Source organism: Rhinopithecus bieti, unplaced genomic scaffold, assembly GCF_001698545.2.
Source record: "Rhinopithecus bieti isolate Rb0 unplaced genomic scaffold, ASM169854v2 scaffold_2272, whole genome shotgun sequence".
In the NCBI taxonomy this organism is placed as follows: Eukaryota; Metazoa; Chordata; class Mammalia; order Primates; family Cercopithecidae; genus Rhinopithecus; species Rhinopithecus bieti.
Window position 1 is genome coordinate 434589 of NW_016804163.1, and position 21124 is coordinate 455712.

General features: G+C 36.9%; 1 protein-coding gene across 2 annotated transcripts in view; it reads left to right on the forward strand.

Moving 5' to 3' along the window:
• Window positions 1-21124, forward strand: part of RTTN (rotatin) — a 218092-nt gene that overhangs the window by 112308 nt on the left and 84660 nt on the right. For both annotated transcript variants that reach the window (XM_017867073.1, XM_017867072.1), the window contains 4 exons: window positions 4909-5037; window positions 5495-5605; window positions 9402-9560; window positions 10803-10874. In XM_017867073.1, coding sequence (XP_017722562.1) covers window positions 4909-5037; window positions 5495-5605; window positions 9402-9560; window positions 10803-10874 — 471 coding nt within the window. The remainder of the gene's footprint in view (window positions 1-4908; window positions 5038-5494; window positions 5606-9401; window positions 9561-10802; window positions 10875-21124) is intronic.

Consider the following 21124-nt stretch of genomic DNA (forward strand, 5'->3'; position numbering starts at 1 on the left):
AAAAAAAAAAAAAAAAAAAAAAAAAAAAAAAAAAAAAAAAGACACAAAACATATATACATATACATGTTTATATTAGGGTATTATTGTAGTGACTCTACGTTATGTTTTATTTAAGCCCTGTTTTAGCTTAGGCTGCCATAACAAAATACCACAGACTGGGTGGCTTAGACAACAGAAACTTCTTTTCTCATAGAAGTTTTGGAAGCTGAAAGTCCAAGATCAGGGTGCTGGCATAGTCAAGCTCTGGTGAGGGCTCTCCTTCTGGCTTGTAGATGGCTACCTTCTTGCTGTGTATTCATGTGGCCTTTCCTTGCTCCATGCATGTGGAGCATGGGAGGGAGGGGTGATGGAGAGACAGATTTGTCTTTTTTTTTTATTATAAGGTTACCTGTCTTATTGAGATAGGACCACTCCCTTATGACCTCATTAAACCTTAATTTATCTCCTAGAAGCCCTATCTTCAAATGTAGTCACTTGAGCATAAAGGCTTCAACATAAGAGTTTTGGAGGGATGCAGTTCAGTTCATAGTTTTCTACCCCTGGGCCCCTGAACTTCATGTTCTTCTTCCATGCAAAATGCTTTTATTCTCCCTCAACAACCTCAAAAGTCTTAACTTATTCCAAAATCAACTGTAAAGTCTGAAGTCCAAAATCTCATCTAAATGTCATCTAAACCACATCGGGGTAAGTCTCCAGATATAAACCTTCCTGAGACAGAATTATTCTCCAGATGTGTACCTGTGAACCCATACAAGTTATGTGCTTCCAAAAGATGATGGTAGGATAGACATTCCCATTGCAGAGAGAAATAGGAAAAAAGGAAGAAGTAATGGGTCCCAAGCAAGTCCAGAGCCTAACAAAGCAAATTCCATTAGATGTTGATCCTCAGGGATAGTGTTCTTTGGCTGGATGCCGTGCCTTACAGGCCCACCAGAGTGACAGCATCTAGATGGCTCTATGAGATGACTCCATCCCTTTGGCTCTCTTGAAGAGCCCCACTCATAAAGCTGTCTTCAAGGGCAGCCATGTCCCAGAAGCACTGGGCGGGGTCATCATCCTGGCCCACCGAAATCAGAAAGATCTTTGAAACTAAGGAGGAAAAGCCACCCCCCAGTCCTGTGGTGGGATTGGCAGCCTGGTGTTCTCTGAATCATTTTTTAGGTCATTCTTACTTTTCATTGAAGAATACAGTAGTTCTCCCTTATCAGAGGGTTCATTTTCCAAAAGCAGCCTGAAGATCAGGAGTAGCCAAACACTCCCTCACAATGCCTGCATTATTCACCTCACTTCATCTCTTTATGTAAGCATTTTATCATCTCACATCATTACAAGAAGGCTGAGTGCAATACATAAGATATTTTGAGAGAGAGACCACATTCATATATTTTTTATTATAGCATATTGTTATAATTGTTCTAATTTATTTTAGTTATTGTTGCTAATCTCTTACTGTGCCTAATTTGTAAACTTTACCATAGATATGTATGTGTAGGAGAAAACATAGTAGTTATAGGACTCAGTACTATCTGTGGTTTCAGGCATCCCCTGGGGTCTTGGAATGTATTCCCCATGGTTAAGGGAGGGACCACTGTAGCACATATTTGCTTACAGAATCCAGGAAGTCCAACAGCTTTTCTTCATTCTGTGCATCTTTCTCTGTCCTCTTTAGTTCAAATTGGCAATGTCTTTGCTGATATAATCCCATCTCTATTCCTGGCTTCTGCTGAGATGTCTGATTAAGTCCGTGAATTGCACCCGTGATCTCTTTCTTAAATGGTTATTCAGCCACATCCACCATGTTCTGTTTAGAACAAGCTCTCTCATGTTTTGCACGGATCGGCTGAGAATTTTCAAATCTTGTTTCTTTTGCTTACCCATTCTTAATTCCTTCTTTAATTCATCTCTCTCTTTTGCATTTTGCTGTAAGCAATCAGGAGGAACTAAGCCACTTTTCAACACTTTGCTTAGAAATCTCAGTTAAATATCCAATTTCATTGCTCACAAGTTCTGCCTTCCACAAAACACTGGAACATGACCACAGCTCAACCAGTTTTCTTGCTACTTTATAACAAGGATTGCCTTTCCTCAAATAACCTTTTTTAAATAACACTGTCCTCATTTTGTCTGAGATCTCATGAGAATTACCCATGTCTACGTTTCTGGCATCCACCTCAAAACTCTTCTAGTCTCTAACCCATTACCCAGTGCCAAAGTCACTTTCATGTGTTTAGGCATTTGTTTCAGCAGCATCCCCACTCCTTGGTACAAAATCTGTATTAGTGTGCTCAGGCTTCCATTACAAAATACCATTGTCTGGGTGGCCTAAAATGGAAATATATTTCTTACGCTTCTGGAGGCTACAAGTCCAAGGTCAGAGTGTCAACATGGTTGGTTTCTGGTGAGGGCACTTTTCCTGGTTTATGAAGGGCTACCTTCTCACTGTGTGCTCACATGACGTCTCCTTGGAGCATGCACATGGAGAAAGATTTCTGTCCTTCCTGAGGCCACCATTCTTAGTGCAATAGGGTCCCACCCTTATAATCTCATTAAACTATAATCACCTAATAGCTCTCTCTCCAAATACAGTTTGGGGATTAGGGTTTCAACATACGAGTTTTGAGGAGACACAGTTCAGTACACAGCACCCTCATTTTCAATCAAATTTGTTTGAGTATAGATTAAAATATAAAAGAGAAAAGGTTATAGTATCTATTACCTTCAGAAGAGTGGAAAATTATTGGAGAGGCTTAGCCATTTTGAAACAGTTGAAAAGGATCTGGAAATTATAGACATGCAAATCTAAATGTCATGTAATGAAATTAAATTAAATGCAAAAAATTGCATTTGCATTACAATACAAAATTTTGTATTATTTCTTTCCAGTTTTAGCCAGTTGTTTGCTTTTTTCAAGCAAAGTGTGCTATTATAATAAAACCTTATTTATAGAAATATTTGAAATACATTTTTTAGTCACATTGAACTTGAACTTACTACTTGACTATTTTATGACTGCATTTTTTTTAAAACTCTATAGCTGTCATTGAAACTATATTTTTGGGTTAGAATTCAGAAATTTACCAAAACGTGTGGCTTGAACAGCAGTGGTTCTACAGCAAGCATATTATACCACATCAATCTTNGCCACGAAATGGCCACAGCAGAAAGGGGGAAGGATCTAAAATCGACACCCTAACATCACAATTAAAAGAACTAGAGAAGCAACAGCAAACAAATTCAAAAGCTAGCAGAAGACAAGACATAACTTAAGATCAGAGCAGAACTGAAGGCAATATAGACAAGAAAAACCCTTCAAAAAAATCAATGAATCCAGGAGCTGGTTTTTTGGAAAAGATCAACAAAATAGTTAGACCACTAGCCTGAATAATAAAGGAGAGAGAAGAATCAAATAGACACAATAAGAAATGATAAAGGGGAGATCAGCACTGATCCCGCAGAAATACAAACTACCATCAGAGAATGCTATAAACACCTCTATGCAAATAAACTAGAAAATCTAGAAGAAATGGATAAATTCCTGGACACATACACCCTCCCAAGACTAAACCAAGAAGGAGTTGAATCCCTGAATAGACCAATAACAAGTTCTGAAATTGAGGCAGTAATTAATAGCCTACCTACCAAAAAAAGGACCAGAGGGATTCACAGGACCAGAGAGATTCGTAGCCGAATTCTACCAGAGGTACGAAGAGGAGCTGATACCATTCCTTCTGAAACTATTCCAAACAGTAGAAAAGAGAGAATCATCCCTAACTCATTTTATGAGGCCAACATCATTCTGATATCAAAACCTGGCATAGGCACAACAACAAAAAAGAAATTTTTAGGCCAGTATCACTGATAAACATCAATGCAAAATCCTCAATAAAAGACTGGCAAACCAAATCCAGCAGCACATCAAAAAGCTTATCCACCATGATCAAGTTGGCTTCATCCCTGGGATGCAAGGCCTTTTCAACATACACAAATCAATAAGTGTGATCCATCATNACTGGCAAACCAAATCCAGCAGCACATCAAAAGCTTATCCACCATGATCAAGTTGGCTTCATCCCTGGGATGCAAGGCCTTTTCAACATACACAAATCAATAAGTGTGATCCATCATATAAACAGAACCAATGACAAAAACCACATGATTATCTCAATAGATGCAGAAAAGGCCTTCAATAAAATTCGACATCCCTTCATGCTAAAAATTCCCAATAAACTAGGTATTGATGGAACATATCTCAAAATAGTAAGAGCCATTTATGACACACCCACAGCCAATGTCATACTGAATGGGCAAAAGCTGGAAGCATTCCCCTTGAAAATGAGCACAAATTATTTGTAAACTCTTTAAAAGGATGCTATAACATTTTAAAAAATATTATAAGCATATTCTGAGTTACAACTGTGTACTAAGAGGGCACTACACATCTTTTTTTTTTTTTACAGACTTTAAAAGGAAAAATATTGAAACTAAGATTTTTTGTTTTTGTTTTGAAAAATTACAGAATCTCACTCTACAACTTAGGCTGAGTGCAGTGGTGCAATCATAGCTTACTGCAAGCTCCAACTCCTGCGCTCAAGTGATCCTCCCTCATCAGCTTCCCCAGTAGCTGGGACTACAGGTGTCCACTGCCATGCCTGGCTAATTTTTTTTTTTAAGTAGAGACCTGGGTCTTGCTATGTTATGCAGGCTGAAGAATATTGTCTTTTAACACTGGCAAAATACCCATAACATAAAAGTTACCATGTTATTCATTTTTAAGTATATAAACTAAAAATATTACAACTTTATAAGGTAAGGATTCAATTCATATGAGTCAGTAGACAGTTATATATTTATCTTTATATACCATTAAGAATAGAGACACCATGAAATTGTTTTCATTTGTTTTTCAGGTCATTACTTCTTTTTATGTGGAACGTGGAGGAAATGCTATGTCGTTCATGGGAAAAGGTGTTACAAAGAGCACAATTCTTTGCTTGCTTCACTTATCCCATGAGATGATGGCCCAGGCTGGGAGCTCGGTGAGCGCATTAAAGCTGTCTGTCTTCTGAACAGTTGCTTGAAAGGGAATGTGCTGTGTCCAACACATTTCAAGCATATAAACTTGCTACATGAAAATGTCTCTTTTGACTTTTCTTTTTAGGAAACAAGAATGATTTTTTACTAGAATATTTCTTAGAAGTTGTATATTAGCAAATCTGAATTTTATTTGAAATTGATTAAAATCTGCATTCACTGGAAAACTACAGTTTGTCTAAATCATGGGAAAAAAAGCTTAAAAAAATTGTTATGTTTAACTTTTTAAGGAGAAACTGAGATTTTTTTTGTTTGCCTTGTTTTGGCTGAATAATGGATTAAAACCAAGTCTAAAATACATTTTATGTTGTTTTCATTAAAATTCATAATTGTTTTAACCTTCCTGCGTTTTATTTTTAGAAACTTACCTAGAGTATTTCTGTTTCCCTTTTTTCCCTCTAGGAGTGGATGTCACTTTGGTTCTTGCCTTTGGGTAGTCATGGTGAAGAACACATTCCTACGCAACAAGGCTTGGCTTGGTTGATTCCATTATGGGTTGATCGAGACCCAGAGGTGAGTGTGAAGGAGAATCAAGTGTATTGTGTTCAGATTAAAAAACAAATGACACGGGGCCGGGTGCAGTGGCTCACACCTGTAATCCTAGCACTTTGGGAAGCTGAGGTGGGCAGATCATGAGGTCAGGAGATCGAGACCATCCTGGCTAACACAGTGAAACCCCATCTCTACTAAAAATACAAAAAAATTAGCTGGGCATGGCGGCGGGCACCTGTAGTCCCAGCTACTCGGGAGGCTGCAGGAGGAGAATGGAGTAAACTCGGGAGGTGGAGCTTGCAGTGAGCTGAGATCACGCCACTGCACTCCAGTCTGGGTGACAGAGCAAGACTCCATCTCAAAAAAAAAAAAACNGGAAGCTGAAAGTCCAAGATCAGGGTGCTGGCATAGTCAAGCTCTGGTGAGGGCTCTCCTTCTGGCTTGTAGATGGCTACCTTCTTGCTGTGTATTCATGTGGCCTTTCCTTGCTCCATGCATGTGGAGCATGGGAGGGAGGGGTGATGGAGAGACAGATTTGTCTTTTTTTTTTATTATAAGGTTACCTGTCTTATTGAGATAGGACCACTCCCTTATGACCTCATTAAACCTTAATTTATCTCCTAGAAGCCCTATCTTCAAATGTAGTCACTTGAGCATAAAGGCTTCAACATAAGAGTTTTGGAGGGATGCAGTTCAGTTCATAGTTTTCTACCCCTGGGCCCCTGAACTTCATGTTCTTCTTCCATGCAAAATGCTTTTATTCTCCCTCAACAACCTCAAAAGTCTTAACTTATTCCAAAATCAACTGTAAAGTCTGAAGTCCAAAATCTCATCTAAATGTCATCTAAACCACATCGGGGTAAGTCTCCAGATATAAACCTTCCTGAGACAGAATTATTCTCCAGATGTGTACCTGTGAACCCATACAAGTTATGTGCTTCCAAAAGATGATGGTAGGATAGACATTCCCATTGCAGAGAGAAATAGGAAAAAAGGAAGAAGTAATGGGTCCCAAGCAAGTCCAGAGCCTAACAAAGCAAATTCCATTAGATGTTGATCCTCAGGGATAGTGTTCTTTGGCTGGATGCCGTGCCTTACAGGCCCACCAGAGTGACAGCATCTAGATGGCTCTATGAGATGACTCCATCCCTTTGGCTCTCTTGAAGAGCCCCACTCATAAAGCTGTCTTCAAGGGCAGCCATGTCCCAGAAGCACTGGGCGGGGTCATCATCCTGGCCCACCGAAATCAGAAAGATCTTTGAAACTAAGGAGGAAAAGCCACCCCCCAGTCCTGTGGTGGGATTGGCAGCCTGGTGTTCTCTGAATCATTTTTTAGGTCATTCTTACTTTTCATTGAAGAATACAGTAGTTCTCCCTTATCAGAGGGTTCATTTTCCAAAAGCAGCCTGAAGATCAGGAGTAGCCAAACACTCCCTCACAATGCCTGCATTATTCACCTCACTTCATCTCTTTATGTAAGCATTTTATCATCTCACATCATTACAAGAAGGCTGAGTGCAATACATAAGATATTTTGAGAGAGAGACCACATTCATATATTTTTTATTATAGCATATTGTTATAATTGTTCTAATTTATTTTTAGTTATTGTTGCTAATCTCTTACTGTGCCTAATTTGTAAACTTTACCATAGATATGTATGTGTAGGAGAAAACATAGTAGTTATAGGACTCAGTACTATCTGTGGTTTCAGGCATCCCCTGGGGGTCTTGGAATGTATTCCCCATGGTTAAGGGAGGGACCACTGTAGCACATATTTGCTTACAGAATCCAGGAAGTCCAACAGCTTTTCTTCATTCTGTGCATCTTTCTCTGTCCTCTTTAGTTCAAATTGGCAATGTCTTTGCTGATATAATCCCATCTCTATTCCTGGCTTCTGCTGAGATGTCTGATTAAGTCCGTGAATTGCACCCGTGATCTCTTTCTTAAATGGTTATTCAGCCACATCCACCATGTTCTGTTTAGAACAAGCTCTCTCATGTTTTTGCACGGATTGGCTGAGAATTTTTCAAATCTTGTTTCTTTTTGCTTACCCATTCTTAATTCCTTCTTTAATTCATCTCTCTCTTTTTGCATTTTGCTGTAAGCAATCAGGAGGAACTAAGCCACTTTTTCAACACTTTGCTTAGAAATCTCAGTTAAATATCCAATTTCATTGCTCACAAGTTCTGCCTTCCACAAAACACTGGAACATGACCACAGCTCAACCAGTTTTCTTGCTACTTTATAACAAGGATTGCCTTTCCTCAAATAACCTTTTTTAAATAACACTGTCCTCATTTTTGTCTGAGATCTCATGAGAATTACCCATGTCTACGTTTCTGGCATCCACCTCAAAACTCTTCTAGTCTCTAACCCATTACCCAGTGCCAAAGTCACTTTCATGTGTTTAGGCATTTGTTTCAGCAGCATCCCCACTCCTTGGTACAAAAATCTGTATTAGTGTGCTCAGGCTTCCATTACAAAATACCATTGTCTGGGTGGCCTAAAAATGGAAATATATTTCTTACGCTTCTGGAGGCTACAAGTCCAAGGTCAGAGTGTCAACATGGTTGGTTTCTGGTGAGGGCACTTTTCCTGGTTTATGAAGGGCTACCTTCTCACTGTGTGCTCACATGACGTCTCCTTGGAGCATGCACATGGAGAAAGATTTCTGTCCTTCCTGAGGCCACCATTCTTAGTGCAATAGGGTCCCACCCTTATAATCTCATTAAACTATAATCACCTAATAGCTCTCTCTCCAAATACAGTTTGGGGATTAGGGTTTCAACATACGAGTTTTGAGGAGACACAGTTCAGTACACAGCACCCTCATTTTCAATCAAATTTGTTTGAGTATAGATTAAAAATATAAAAGAGAAAAGGTTATAGTATCTATTACCTTCAGAAGAGTGGAAAATTATTGGAGAGGCTTAGCCATTTTGAAACAGTTGAAAAGGATCTGGAAATTATAGACATGCAAATCTAAATGTCATGTAATGAAATTAAATTAAATGCAAAAAATTGCATTTGCATTACAATACAAAATTTTGTATTATTTCTTTCCAGTTTTAGCCAGTTGTTTGCTTTTTTCAAGCAAAGTGTGCTATTATAATAAAACCTTATTTATAGAAATATTTGAAATACATTTTTTAGTCACATTGAACTTGAACTTACTACTTGACTATTTTATGACTGCATTTTTTTTAAAACTCTATAGCTGTCATTGAAACTATATTTTTGGGTTAGAATTCAGAAATTTACCAAAACGTGTGGCTTGAACAGCAGTGGTTCTACAGCAAGCATATTATACCACATCAATCTTACTTGGAAACATTTTTCTCTTGAAATAACTTTTGAGGAAAATATGAAATGCCTTGTAAAATGGTATTTTCTTCTTTGTTTAGAAGCTTTAAGAAAGTTAAAATCATTTATTTGGAAGAAACACTAAAAAATTAAGAAAGGTAGAACAAAGAATAGCTACCTTTTTTAGAATGAGGAATACATTGAAATTGTGTTCGTAAAAGGTAAGTGCCCTATGCTTTCCCTAGAAAAGGCTTGCAGACTGTAATTTTATGCATCTTTTATACTCAGTTTTACTTTGCTTTGAAATTTGCTTATATTTAATTTTTCCTATATTATTTCTTGAATCATGGAATGGAGGACACTGTCTTCTATAGATGTCTTTTATAATTTAGGATCATAAAACCAATGGCATATTTTTTTAAAGTTTGATATTTATGTACCAGAAAAACTAAGAATTCATGTTAGGTAAAGGGCTTATTTGATCCAACTACTTTCTCTTTAATTTGAACAGGTGAGATTCACTTCGCTGGGGTTAGGATCAGCACTGACCACCCTTGAAACTGGCTGTGTGGCCTTAGCAAACAGTTGTCAGAATATTTCCGGTGGGCTCTGGGGAACTGTGTTGAACATTCTTCTGGACCAGTCAGAATGTAGTATGGTGCGCCGGGAGGTATGTCTGTCTTTTCTCGTTTTTTCCTTAGAAATTCTTTGGGATAGCATCCATAAGCGATGCTTGACTCCTGTTCAACGTGGTGGACTGACCCCTGACTGTGACCTCTTCTGCCTGTGAAAACCCAAACAAAATGACAGCAGAGGGTTTAAAAGGTATTCATGCAGAGGAAAACCTGGAGTCCTTCCTTCCGATGAGATACAATCTGAATATACTACATTTTAATGTGAACTTTTTTGTTATGCATTGAAAAGTAGTTCACAGGAAAAATTACTTCTATATTATCTCAGCATTTATGGGTCTCTAATATTTATGAAGCTTTAGTATAGATAAGAGGCTGTCAACTCTCTTTGTAGTATTTATCGTATAACATGAGAGGAAAAAATAAACCCTGTTTTAATTCTTTCTAAATAGCTTGTGGTTTGTTTTATTGCTGCTTTTATTAAAGTAATGATTCATGTAAATGGTTTTAAAACAATAATCAAATTGTACTTAGAGGCTTATGAAAAAAACAGTAGCTCCTAGGTCCACCATTAGCCGGTCCCCAGTTCCAGGTTCAAAAGGCTAGCTTTTTTGCTATTTGCCTTCATGTTTTTAAGTAGTAATGCTTATATTTATGGCTGCTTCTTGATTTATCAACTTTAAAGCTTTTCTCTCACTTCGAGTTACCATGGTTGGAAATGTCAGTTTCTTAGAATCCTCCTATTAATCCTGTCATTCTCCCGTTATGCTTATATCATCTTTCATTAAGTAGACAACCAATACTCCTATTCATATGATTATTTAATTTGATCATCTTCAGGACCTAGTCAGTCAATTTTTAACATTTGTGGTTTGTATTTCTAGATAGCAGGTTTTTATTGGAAGGAGTCTGTATGAGAGAAGGGAGAAAGTGGGGGAGAGGGTGTGTGTGTGTAATCTGAAAGGGGATAATAGAAACCTAAAATTATATTTCTTAAATGCTACCAGAATTTATGTTATACAAATCATTTTTTAATGAAGCTGAATTCTGAAATAGGAAAAAATATATTTGCTAATGAAACAATTTCGTATACTGTTAGGTCATTACCTAACAAGGTCATCACCTAACAAGAAATACAGTTTGACAATTCTCATAATGGCCTCTCAGCATGTGCAATTGACCAGAGATATGTCTTTTGCTATTACCTTACAATATATTGGTTATTTCAGAGATGACAACAAGATGGCAGTATTGACCTTTTTTCTTTTTTACATTTTCAGGCTGCGTTTATTCTTCAGAATCTCCTTGTAATTCCAATGCCTACAGAAATTATAAAGGATTATACTTGGCAGGTGGGTAATTTTAAACAATTATCAACCTAGTAGGTATTTAAAATTAATTGGTGATAAATTTTCAGCATAAGTAGTATATTTAATTACTGATGAAAGTATATACAAGACAACAAGGGCCTCTTAAAATAGAATGTAGAATTTTCTTATGCTGACCATACTTAAAATTCTTCTCTATAGTGTTCAAAATAATTTAAAACAAATAGTAATAGTTAACATATGTTTACTATGTTTTAGGCATTCTTCTAGAAATGTAAGACATGGTAAGTTGTATAATTGTTTGACTTGTGAGCTGTTACTATCTTCATTTTCTAAACTTAGGAACTTGTGCGCAGAGAGTTTAAATAATCTGTCCTAAATCACACAGCTCGTCAGTGGTACTCCTTTGCTTTGAGTCTAGGCAGTCTCTTACCCACTTCGCTATATTCCTTCTCTAATTTAGTAATAATAAGCAAATTTGTAGATAGTTAAATATGTGTTGATGTTAGCATCTTTTTTTCCTTTTCTAATTTAGTGCACAGTGGGGGTTATTGTTTATCTTGCTTTGGTTTCTGTTGGGTTAACTTTCTGTTTCATGTTCTGGACATCACATCAGTAAATAGTTACCTAACATTTTATAGCTTACATTAAAAAAAAAATTCTAGCTTCATGGGATACATGTACATGTTTGTTACATAAGTATATTGCATAACGGGGATTGGGCTTCTGTACTCATTACCCAAATATTGAACGCTGTACCCAGTGGTAATTTTTAACCTCAGCCGCCTCTCCTACTCCCTCCTTGGGAGACTCAGTGTCTGTAATTTCTATCTTTATGTCTATGTGTACTCATTGATTAGCTCCCACTTATACGTGAGAACATGCAATATTTGCTTTTCCATTTTTGAGTTAGTTCACTTAGGATAATGGCCTCCAACTCCATGCATGTTGCTGCCTTTTGAGATAATTTGGAAGATACAAAAGTACACTCATGGGGGAGATGAGATGCGCTGTTTCTCTGTTCTTTTACCCATCCATGTATTTTCAACTTATACGTGTATATTATCATACTGCTATACCTCACTTTTCAGAATCCTGTATAAATCTAAGGTTTTTTTTAAGTTTTAATTAGACTGTACTCTTAGAGGAGTTAGTGAAACAAACTGAGCTGTAGCAAGGGCAGGTTTCTGCACATGACCCAAAGCATGAATCCAGGTGGTTGTCAAGGCCCAGGTAGTAGTTAACTCTTGGAAGGCTTACCTCTCCAAACTTTACAAACCCGGGGTAACCCTGCCAGTCATTGTAAATCCCAGGCTTGAAATTTGCTTGTAATTTCTTTAACATTGCCTTCTGATAATGGCTGCTTATCTGCTTTCCATGTTGTAATAAAACCAGGAGACAAAACTGGAGGGAATATGCAGGATTAATAGTTATATTAATAGTATAGTAGTTTTGGTACCTGTTATCTGGAGACTATATTTTAAAACATGTTGTTTTTGGCTCAAATACAAATCATCTCTGCTCCCATCGTTAAACTAGTGACCCATGTACATGGATATAGTTGGTGATGTACTACCAATGAATTTTTAATTGTTGAAATAAGTATAAAGACGGAGTATCTTAAAGTTATATTAAAGTTCCTGGGACATTATGTTATAATACAGAACTGTGTGTAGCTGTTCATATTTTTCTCTTACAAATTAAATAGTGAAGTTCCTGTTTGTTGCTGGTGGCATGCTTACTGCAGTTTGTTGGTTTTGTTATTCTCCAGTCTTCATCATGGAAATCATTCTACTAAAAAGTGGAAAATAGTTATTTAAGTTAGCTTTTGGAGTTTTGGCCTTGCCAAGTTGGCCACAATAAAATGTTGGAGAGCCACTGCAGTCACAAACAATACTTGATTACAACTTTTGCTAGTCTTAAGAAAATGAGAGAAATAAGGACAATCTTGTATGCTTTTAATAAATTCAGATTTTCTTCCTCTCTTTTCAATTTTTTTTTTTTTTTGGTTATTTTGTTTGTTTACGTGTCCTTTCTTGGCAGTGAAAATAGTTAACTCAGTGTATCTGTCATCCAGTTTTAAGAAAGTTTAGTGGGGTCTGAAATTCCAAGGCAGCAACAGCTGCTGCAGGAAGGAAGCAAGATGGTTGTCTCTGGGCGCAGCTAGTGGGGCACGTGGTCCTTCGCAGCCCTGAAAAAGGGGCCACGTAGCCAGCATTTTAAAATTCACAGTCTTCGGTGGAATTATGAATCATAATCTTATTCAACAAAATGTTTCATTTACTTATTTTGGTGTACTTTTCGTAGTATTTTGGAGGACATAGCATGAAGCAGCATGTTTAGGAGCCTTGTTAAAATTTTATTTTGGTTGAGGTAACTATTTGATTTTTTTTTTTAACAAAGAGAATTGCTTCTGTTGCTTTGTGCTTTGTTTTCTTGCCTGCACTCTTGTTTCATAGGCTTTCTGAAGCATTCTCTTTATAATTACTACTCCTTCTCCTCTCCTTCCCCTGCACACTAGCATAAATTCCTGCTTCATGGCATGATCTAGAATTGTTGTACTTGTTAGTAGTAGTAATACGCGTATATAAATTGTGAATGATTTTATAGCCGAGTTTCCCTTTTATTGTTAGATGCCAGAAAGTAGAGCCCTTTTTATCAATTGTGACTTTTTCTGTATGTACTGAGAGAAAAAAAAACGTGGGATCTCACTGTGTTGTCCAGGCTAGCCTTGAATTCCTGGGCTCAAGCAATGTGCTTGCCTCAGCCTCCTGAGTAGCTGGGACCCCAGGCGTGTGCTGCCACACCCAGCTTGCCTTCTAAGCTTTATTCGTGGTTGCACTTTTTTCATATCTCTGGCTTTTTTTCTCTATTTTATCCCTGGTATGCATTTACTATCATGTTACGATTTACCTTTCCTTGTAATGGGCCTTAAATCTTTTCTCGGACAAGATGGGAAGTAAATAATTTAAAACAATTTAATTTTTTAAAGTATTAAATAATTTTACCAACCACTGCAATTCCCATTTTAATCTTCCTTTTAAAGACACTAACATTTAATGTCTTACCACTAAATTATTTTCCATATTTGCATTATTTCTTACCATTTAACTTAATCTTCCTACGTAGAATGTTTGTTTCTGACAGGGCTACATTTTTTATATTTTTAAAAATATTTCTTCCAACCCCCTACCACAGAGAAAGTGAGTGCTCTGTCTTGACTGATTCATTAAAATGTGAGAAACATTCGAGTTATCCTTTTGTTCTTAATATCGTAAGTAAATACAGTTAGAAATAAACCTTAATTTTGGTAGCATAATTCCGCTTTTATTTTTCCGTGGATGCAGAAGCATACTGCAAGTGGGGTGGTCAGCAAGAGGAGGAGCAGATGAAGTATCTCGGCCTGGCTTCCTTTAGCATGAGCACTTCTACCGGGGCCTTGATTCCAGCCCCCGGCTGGATATGAGAACCCAGTTCCTGCTGTATTGGTGTATCATAGCTCTTTTATATTCAGGACACTAACTTTTCAGAGGGATATTTATGAACATTGGTCTTGTTCTTGAGTCAAACTCAGCCTCATTCAAAGCTACATCCCAGCTGGACGTGGTGGCTCATGCCTGTAATCCCAACACTTGGGAGGCTGAGGTGAGAGGATCACTTGAGCCCAGGAATTTGAGACTAGCCTGGGCAACATAGTGTGACCCCATCTCAAAAAAAAAAAAAAAAAAATTTTTTTTTTAAATTAGCCTGAAATGGTGGCACGCACCTCTAATCCCTAGCTACTCAGGAGACTGAGGCAGGAGGATTGCTTGAGCCCAGGAGTTTGAGACCTTGGTAAGCTGTGATTGTGTCACTGTGCTATAGCCTAGGTGACAGAACAAAACCCTGTCTCTAAAAACAAAAACCCTACATACTACATTCTCTGTCAAGGAGAGAAAACAGAGCCAGTATTCAATTGACACAAAACTGTATTGTGGCTCCCAGCTGTCCAGTGTTTTTCACACCAGTTTCCCACAGTCTGACTAGGAGTTAAGACTCCTGAATGTGGATGGTTTCATAACTGGGTTTACTTTGAAGAGTAGTGTCACAAATCCGTATCCCTGAAACTTTAACAACCAATTTTAGAGTTGATTATAACAAGAAATCTGTTGATTAGAGATGGATCATTGATGTAGTTTGTCTCAGTTCATTTCTGTAAACATTTGTTGAGTGTCTAAATATTGGAGATTCACAGATAATCCAATTTAGTACTCTTGGGCTTATGGCCTAACGGGATGACATGTACCCAGGAAACATTGTTATAATTATTTTATGCATGATGATGGTAGCTTATGCATAATTTTAGTAATATTTAAGTTCTTTCCACTTGAAAATAATCTCACATTTAAATGTAAAAGGTAATGTCATGCACTTACATAACGTAATTTTTTTGTTATTGTTTGTGATTGTCAGTTTGCGATTTTAAATAAACTTGTTCATGCTTTAGTTACTTTCCATGTTTGTGATAGGACTTTGAATTGGTACATAGACTTTTAAACTTTATTTTGAAAAAAAAAAAAAACAGATTTATAGGAAATTTGTGAAACAATACAATTTTTATATACTCTTCACCCAGATTCCCCAAATGTTATTTTACACGTTTACTTCAGCTCTGTCTAGTGTCTTCTTTCTAAACTGTTGGATAGTTGTAGACATAATGCTTCTTTTCCTCTGAACACTTAAGTGTGGATTTCCTAAATATAAGGATATCCTCTTACATAATCACAATAATAATTATCAAAATTAGGAGATCACTCAAGGTTTTTCAGTTGTCCCACTGTGGTGTTTTATAGCCAAAAAAAAAAGAAAATCCAATCCTGGATCCAAGATCCAATTCAGGAATACACATTGCAAATACTTGTTTTACATACTTGCTTTTGTTCATCTGAAATGGTTTCAAAATGTTAAATATTTATGATCTTAACATATTTGAAGAATGCAGGCTATTTTTTGTAATATTATTTAATTAGATTTGTCCTTTTCCCTAGGTTTAGATTTGAGTTATGCATTTTTTGTTTGTTTGTTTGTTTTTTGTTGTTGTTTTTTTTTGAGACGGAGTCTTGCTCTGCCACCCAGGCTGGAGTGCAGTGGCCGGATCTCAGCTCACCGCAAGCTCCGCCTCCCGGGTTTACGCCATTCTCCTGCCTCAGCCTCCCGAGTAGCTGGGACTACAGGCGCCCGCCTCGTCGCCCGGCTGGTTTTTTTTGTATTTTTAAGTAGAGACGGGGTTTCACCGTGTTAGCCAGGATGGTCTCGATCTCCTGACCTCGTGATCCACCCGTCTCGGTATTTTTGGCAGAAAAACCATAGGAGTGGTGGGTTCTCAGTGCATCATGTCAAGAGATATCATATCGCTCTTTCCCTTTGTTGGTGATATTAACTTTGATTACTTAGTAGAGACAGAATCTGCCTGTTTTTTGTCCTTTGTAAAGTTACAGTTTTTTCTTTTGGAAGGAGGTGCTCTGAGACTGTAAATATCTGTTTCTCATCAAACTTTCTTTCACTAGTTTTTTGTTTTATTTTTATTTTTTTTTCGTAGGTTATTGGGGAACAGATGGTGTTTGGTTACATGAGTAAGTTCTTTAGTGGTGATTTGTGAGATTTTGGTGCACCCATCAGCTGAGCAATGTACACTGCCCACAGTTTGTGTCTTTTATCCCTCACCCCATTCCCACCCTTTTCCCCCCAAGTCCCCAAGGTCCATTGTGTCATTCTTATGCCCTTGCATCCTCATAGCTTAGCTCCTACTTACGAGTGAGAACATAGGATGTTTGGTTTTCCATTTCTGAGTTTCTTCATTAGAATAATAGTCTCCAATCTCATCCAGACCACTGCAAATACCAATAATTCATTCCTTTTTATGGCTGAGTAGTATTCCATTGTGTGTGTGTGTGTGTGTGTGTGTGTGTGCGCGCGCGCGCGCACTGCCATTCGCAGAAACTGTGCTGTGTGGTGTCACATACACACACACACACACACCATAGTTTCTTTATCCACTCATTGATTGATGGGCATTTGAATTGGTTCTACGTTTTTGCAATTACAAATTGTGCTGCTATAAACGTGTGTGCTAGTATCTTTTTTGTATAGTGACTTCTTTTCCTCTGGGTAGATACCCAGTAGTGGGATTGCTGGATCCCACTGGTAGTTCTACTTTTAGTTCTACTTTTAGTTCTTTAAGGAATCTCCACACTGTTTTCCTAGTTTTAAATTCCATTCATGATTCTTATCTGAAACAGTTATTACAGAATTGTTGTCAAATGATTTTCTAATTCCATCATTTATTTCTATGTTTATTACATGCTACTGTAAGGAAGAACTTTTCGTTCTTCCTTGCTTATTTAGTGAGTCACTTATTTACACCAGCATGGACTCAAGATTCTTAAGTTTGTTTAATGGGCTGTAATCTGTTTCTATCATTATTTGTTTTAATGTTCAAATCATTCTAGCTTTGGCCAGGGGGAGTTTCTTCATGATGGTTCTTGTGTCTTTATCAACATTTGAGCCATTTCCTTACTTTCTGGTACAGCAAAGTGTTCTAGACTGTCCTAGCCCCATCCTGGAATCAGACACTTGCTCCAAGGGCTCTGATTTCTTTTCATGGAGAATGGTGTTTAGAAACCAAGATCTGGGTTCTAGATGTATTCATTGTTCTTGGGGTGTCATTGCTTCTATGTCCTGTCAGTGAACAAAACTAGTAATTGTCTGTGTATATGTTTTAAATAGTCAACTCGTTTATAGTTATATGTTATTTTGATATTTGATATGATTAATATGTATGATTTTTATCTTTTATTATGTTCATTATGAAGCATCATGAGTATTTCCAGAAGACAATGGGTACTTGGTAAACTGATATCATTGTAATGATGTTCATTGTAATGATGTTCATATTTTACATGTACTTTCAGATTTCTAATGTATTTAGGGTCTTTTTTATAGTCTTTGGATTATATTATAGCATTTTTGTTATATATCAAAATAATTCATTTTTCTTCTTGAAAATATCTCTTCTTAAATGTTATTCTTACTTTGCTTCTAGTTTCTTTTCAATTAGAGCTAATGGGTATATTAGCACTGACGCTAGGAGTATAATATGTGTTTTAAAATTAATATTCTGATTTATTGCATTCTTCATAAAGATGTTTTCAAATTAATTGGAGCTTGATATGACATAATTAATTTGCAGTTTTCTTTGTAAATGTGTTTGTAATGGCATTCTGGTAATTTGAAGAGCTTTCTTACTTTCCTTCTCAGCTCTCCCTGGCAATTCAGCAGATGATCTGGCAGCCCCAGAACTCACCTGAGGGCAAGGCTAGTGACGATACAGACATCTTGAGACAGAGATTAGACCTGATTGCGCTAATTTCCCCACTATGCTAGAAGATAACCCCATCAATTACTGATGGATATATGGAGCAGAGCCTAGTGTGTGCATGAAAGACTTTGTTGTTCTGGCCCTTGAACCACTAGTTATCTGTGAAAGCCTGAGTCTGCCCGTCTCTTGTGCATATCCTGGGCTTGGCTCCATTATAAAGCTCTCTTAATAAGTGTAGAGAATGGGGATTCAGGCTTAATGCTTAGTTAAATAAAAAATAAAATAGTTTTTATGTGATATGTGCGTATTTCAGATTACTTGGTTTTCTTTTGAGCAGTTCAAAAATATTTTGAATGCACTAATTGAACTTTTAGAAGAAATTTTTTTTTCAACTAATAAATACATATGTTTAAAAAAGCTAATAGAGCTTATAGTGAAATTCAGTATCCCTCTCCATTCACTGAGACAGTTTTACCTCTGATTTTAATTCTTCAGGAAGTTACCACTGTATATCTAAATAGCATGTTTGCAATAATATATTTATTCATGTACTACTTAGTACCTAAGGATTTAGCTAATGTATACAATTTCCTGCAGATACCACAGTATCTCACAGTACCATAGTGGTATTACTGCTCTTATTTCTCCATGGGTCACACTTGCTCTTCCTGGTTTTGTTACCCACACATCATATCTTTTGACCCCAACCCATTTGGAGATGAATAAGACATGGCTGAGATGTACCTGTCCTTTCTTCAGTCTTTCCTCTTCCAATTCTAATACTCATCTTTAATAGTTTTATTTTTACTTTTGCTTTGTGAGGACTGATTATGTTTACATTCTCATCTGCAGTCTCAATTTTATCTGTAGGTTGCTTCTAAAAGTGGGAAACCATAACTCACTACAGAGCCACTTAGTGGACTGTGATTACACTTTCTTATCTCTACTTCCAGGACCAACTCATCTAATACTCAGAGGAAAAGTTTTCTGGTGTTTGTATGTATGTATACATTTATATGTACACATATACATGTATATGTGTGTGTATATGTATATATAAAAAATGTAATTTAAAAATTGATTTGGGTGATTTATTTTCCCTTGAGGTTCCTGATTGTTTTCTTTTATATTGTGGGTCCATATCATGTCTCATGTCTTAAGTTTTTCTAAGCTCTTAATCATCCTTTCTCTTCTGTTAGAACTCCTTTTCCTAGTCATAATTCTCAAAATGATTGTACTGGTGCCTAGTAACAAGTGCATGAGAGATAAATATCACAAGTTCTTGCATATTTGAAAGTATCTTTAAATTGCACTGGGTTGATGGTGTGGTTAGTTACCATATGTTTGGTGAAAATTATTCCTCCCAAGAATTTTGCTTCACTGTATTCTAGCATCCAGTGCTATTGATGAGAAGTTGAATTTTCATCTCTTTTTACTTCTTTATGGCTGATGTTTTCTTTCATTATCATCTCTTTATCCTCAATGTTTTAGAATTTTTTTATTATGTATCTTTTTTTCCATTTTTCTTGCTTGACATTTATTAAGCTCCATAATTTGAAGATTTTGATCATCTATATATTTTTTTGGCTCTGACAAATCTTTTCATATTTATTTCTTTTAAGATGAATTTTCCTTTTGTTGTGTTGTATTTTATCTTTCCAGAAATCATAAGTCCCTTATTAGGCCTCGTGAATTTATTTTCTCTATTTCCTTTTGTATTTCCATATCTTAAACCTTTTTGTACTATTTTCTATGATATTAAATCTTTTGTTCATAAGCTAACTTAGATTCTTCAATCTTGGTAGGCTAAATAATTTTTACCATGATTTATAAACAGAGGAAAATAGAACAGATTCTAAACTTTATTAGATTTAGTTATACATTTGTGTCTCTTATTATGACTTTCTTTGTTATCTGTATTTTCTAAGTCTGTGTTTATATTAATAGGAACGAGAAAATGAATTTTTAATTTATTGAAGGGAAAATATGATTGAACTAGGTTATCACTGTGACAGTTTTACATATTTAGAGAATAATTACAGAAGTTCTAATATCATATTTACATGTATAACTTCTCACTTCTAAAATACTTAAAAACTAAAGAAATGTTGGATTTTAGAAGACAGTGGGTTTGTAACTCTTGTCTTCCTAACAGATGGTGCAGCCATGAGCCTCAGTAGGCCTTGAACAGAATAAAGAATCAGCAGATTTAAGAGCTCTCAAAGAGCTGTAAATGTTCGTTTTTTTCTGTTTTCAAGATTTATACAGCTTACATTCTCTTCTCTATCTTCATTAAAATTTTGCAAGTTTGGGGTTGTGGTAACTGATAGAGGAAGCATTCATATAGACCTAATTTTGCAAAAATAAGAAAATTGGGTAATTTTATATAATCTGTATTGCAAAATATTTTAAGTGGTTCTGTGTATCATAAAATATATTTTGAAAAATAGTTTTTGGGGGGGCAGAGCAAGATGGCTGAATAGGAACAGCTCCAGTCTCCAACTCCCAGCGCGAGCGACACAGAAGACCGGTGATTTCTGCATTTTCAACTGAGGTACTGGGGTCATCTCACTGGGGAGTGCCGGACAATCGGTGCTGGTCAGCTGCTGCAGCCCGACCAGCGAGAGCTGAAGCAGGGCGAGGCATCGCCCCACCTGGGAAGCGCAAGGGGAAGGGAATCCCTTTTCCTAGCCAGGGGAACTGAGACACACAACACCTGGAAAATCGGGTAATTCCCACCCCAATACTGCGCTTTAAGCAAACGGGCACACCAGGAGATTATACCCACACCTGGCCGGGAGGGTCCCACGGCCACGGAGCCTCCTTCACTGCTAGCACAGCAGTCTGCGATCTAACCAAAATGGCAGCAGAGAGGCTGGAGGAGGGGCGCCCGCCATTGCTGAGGCTTAAGTAGATA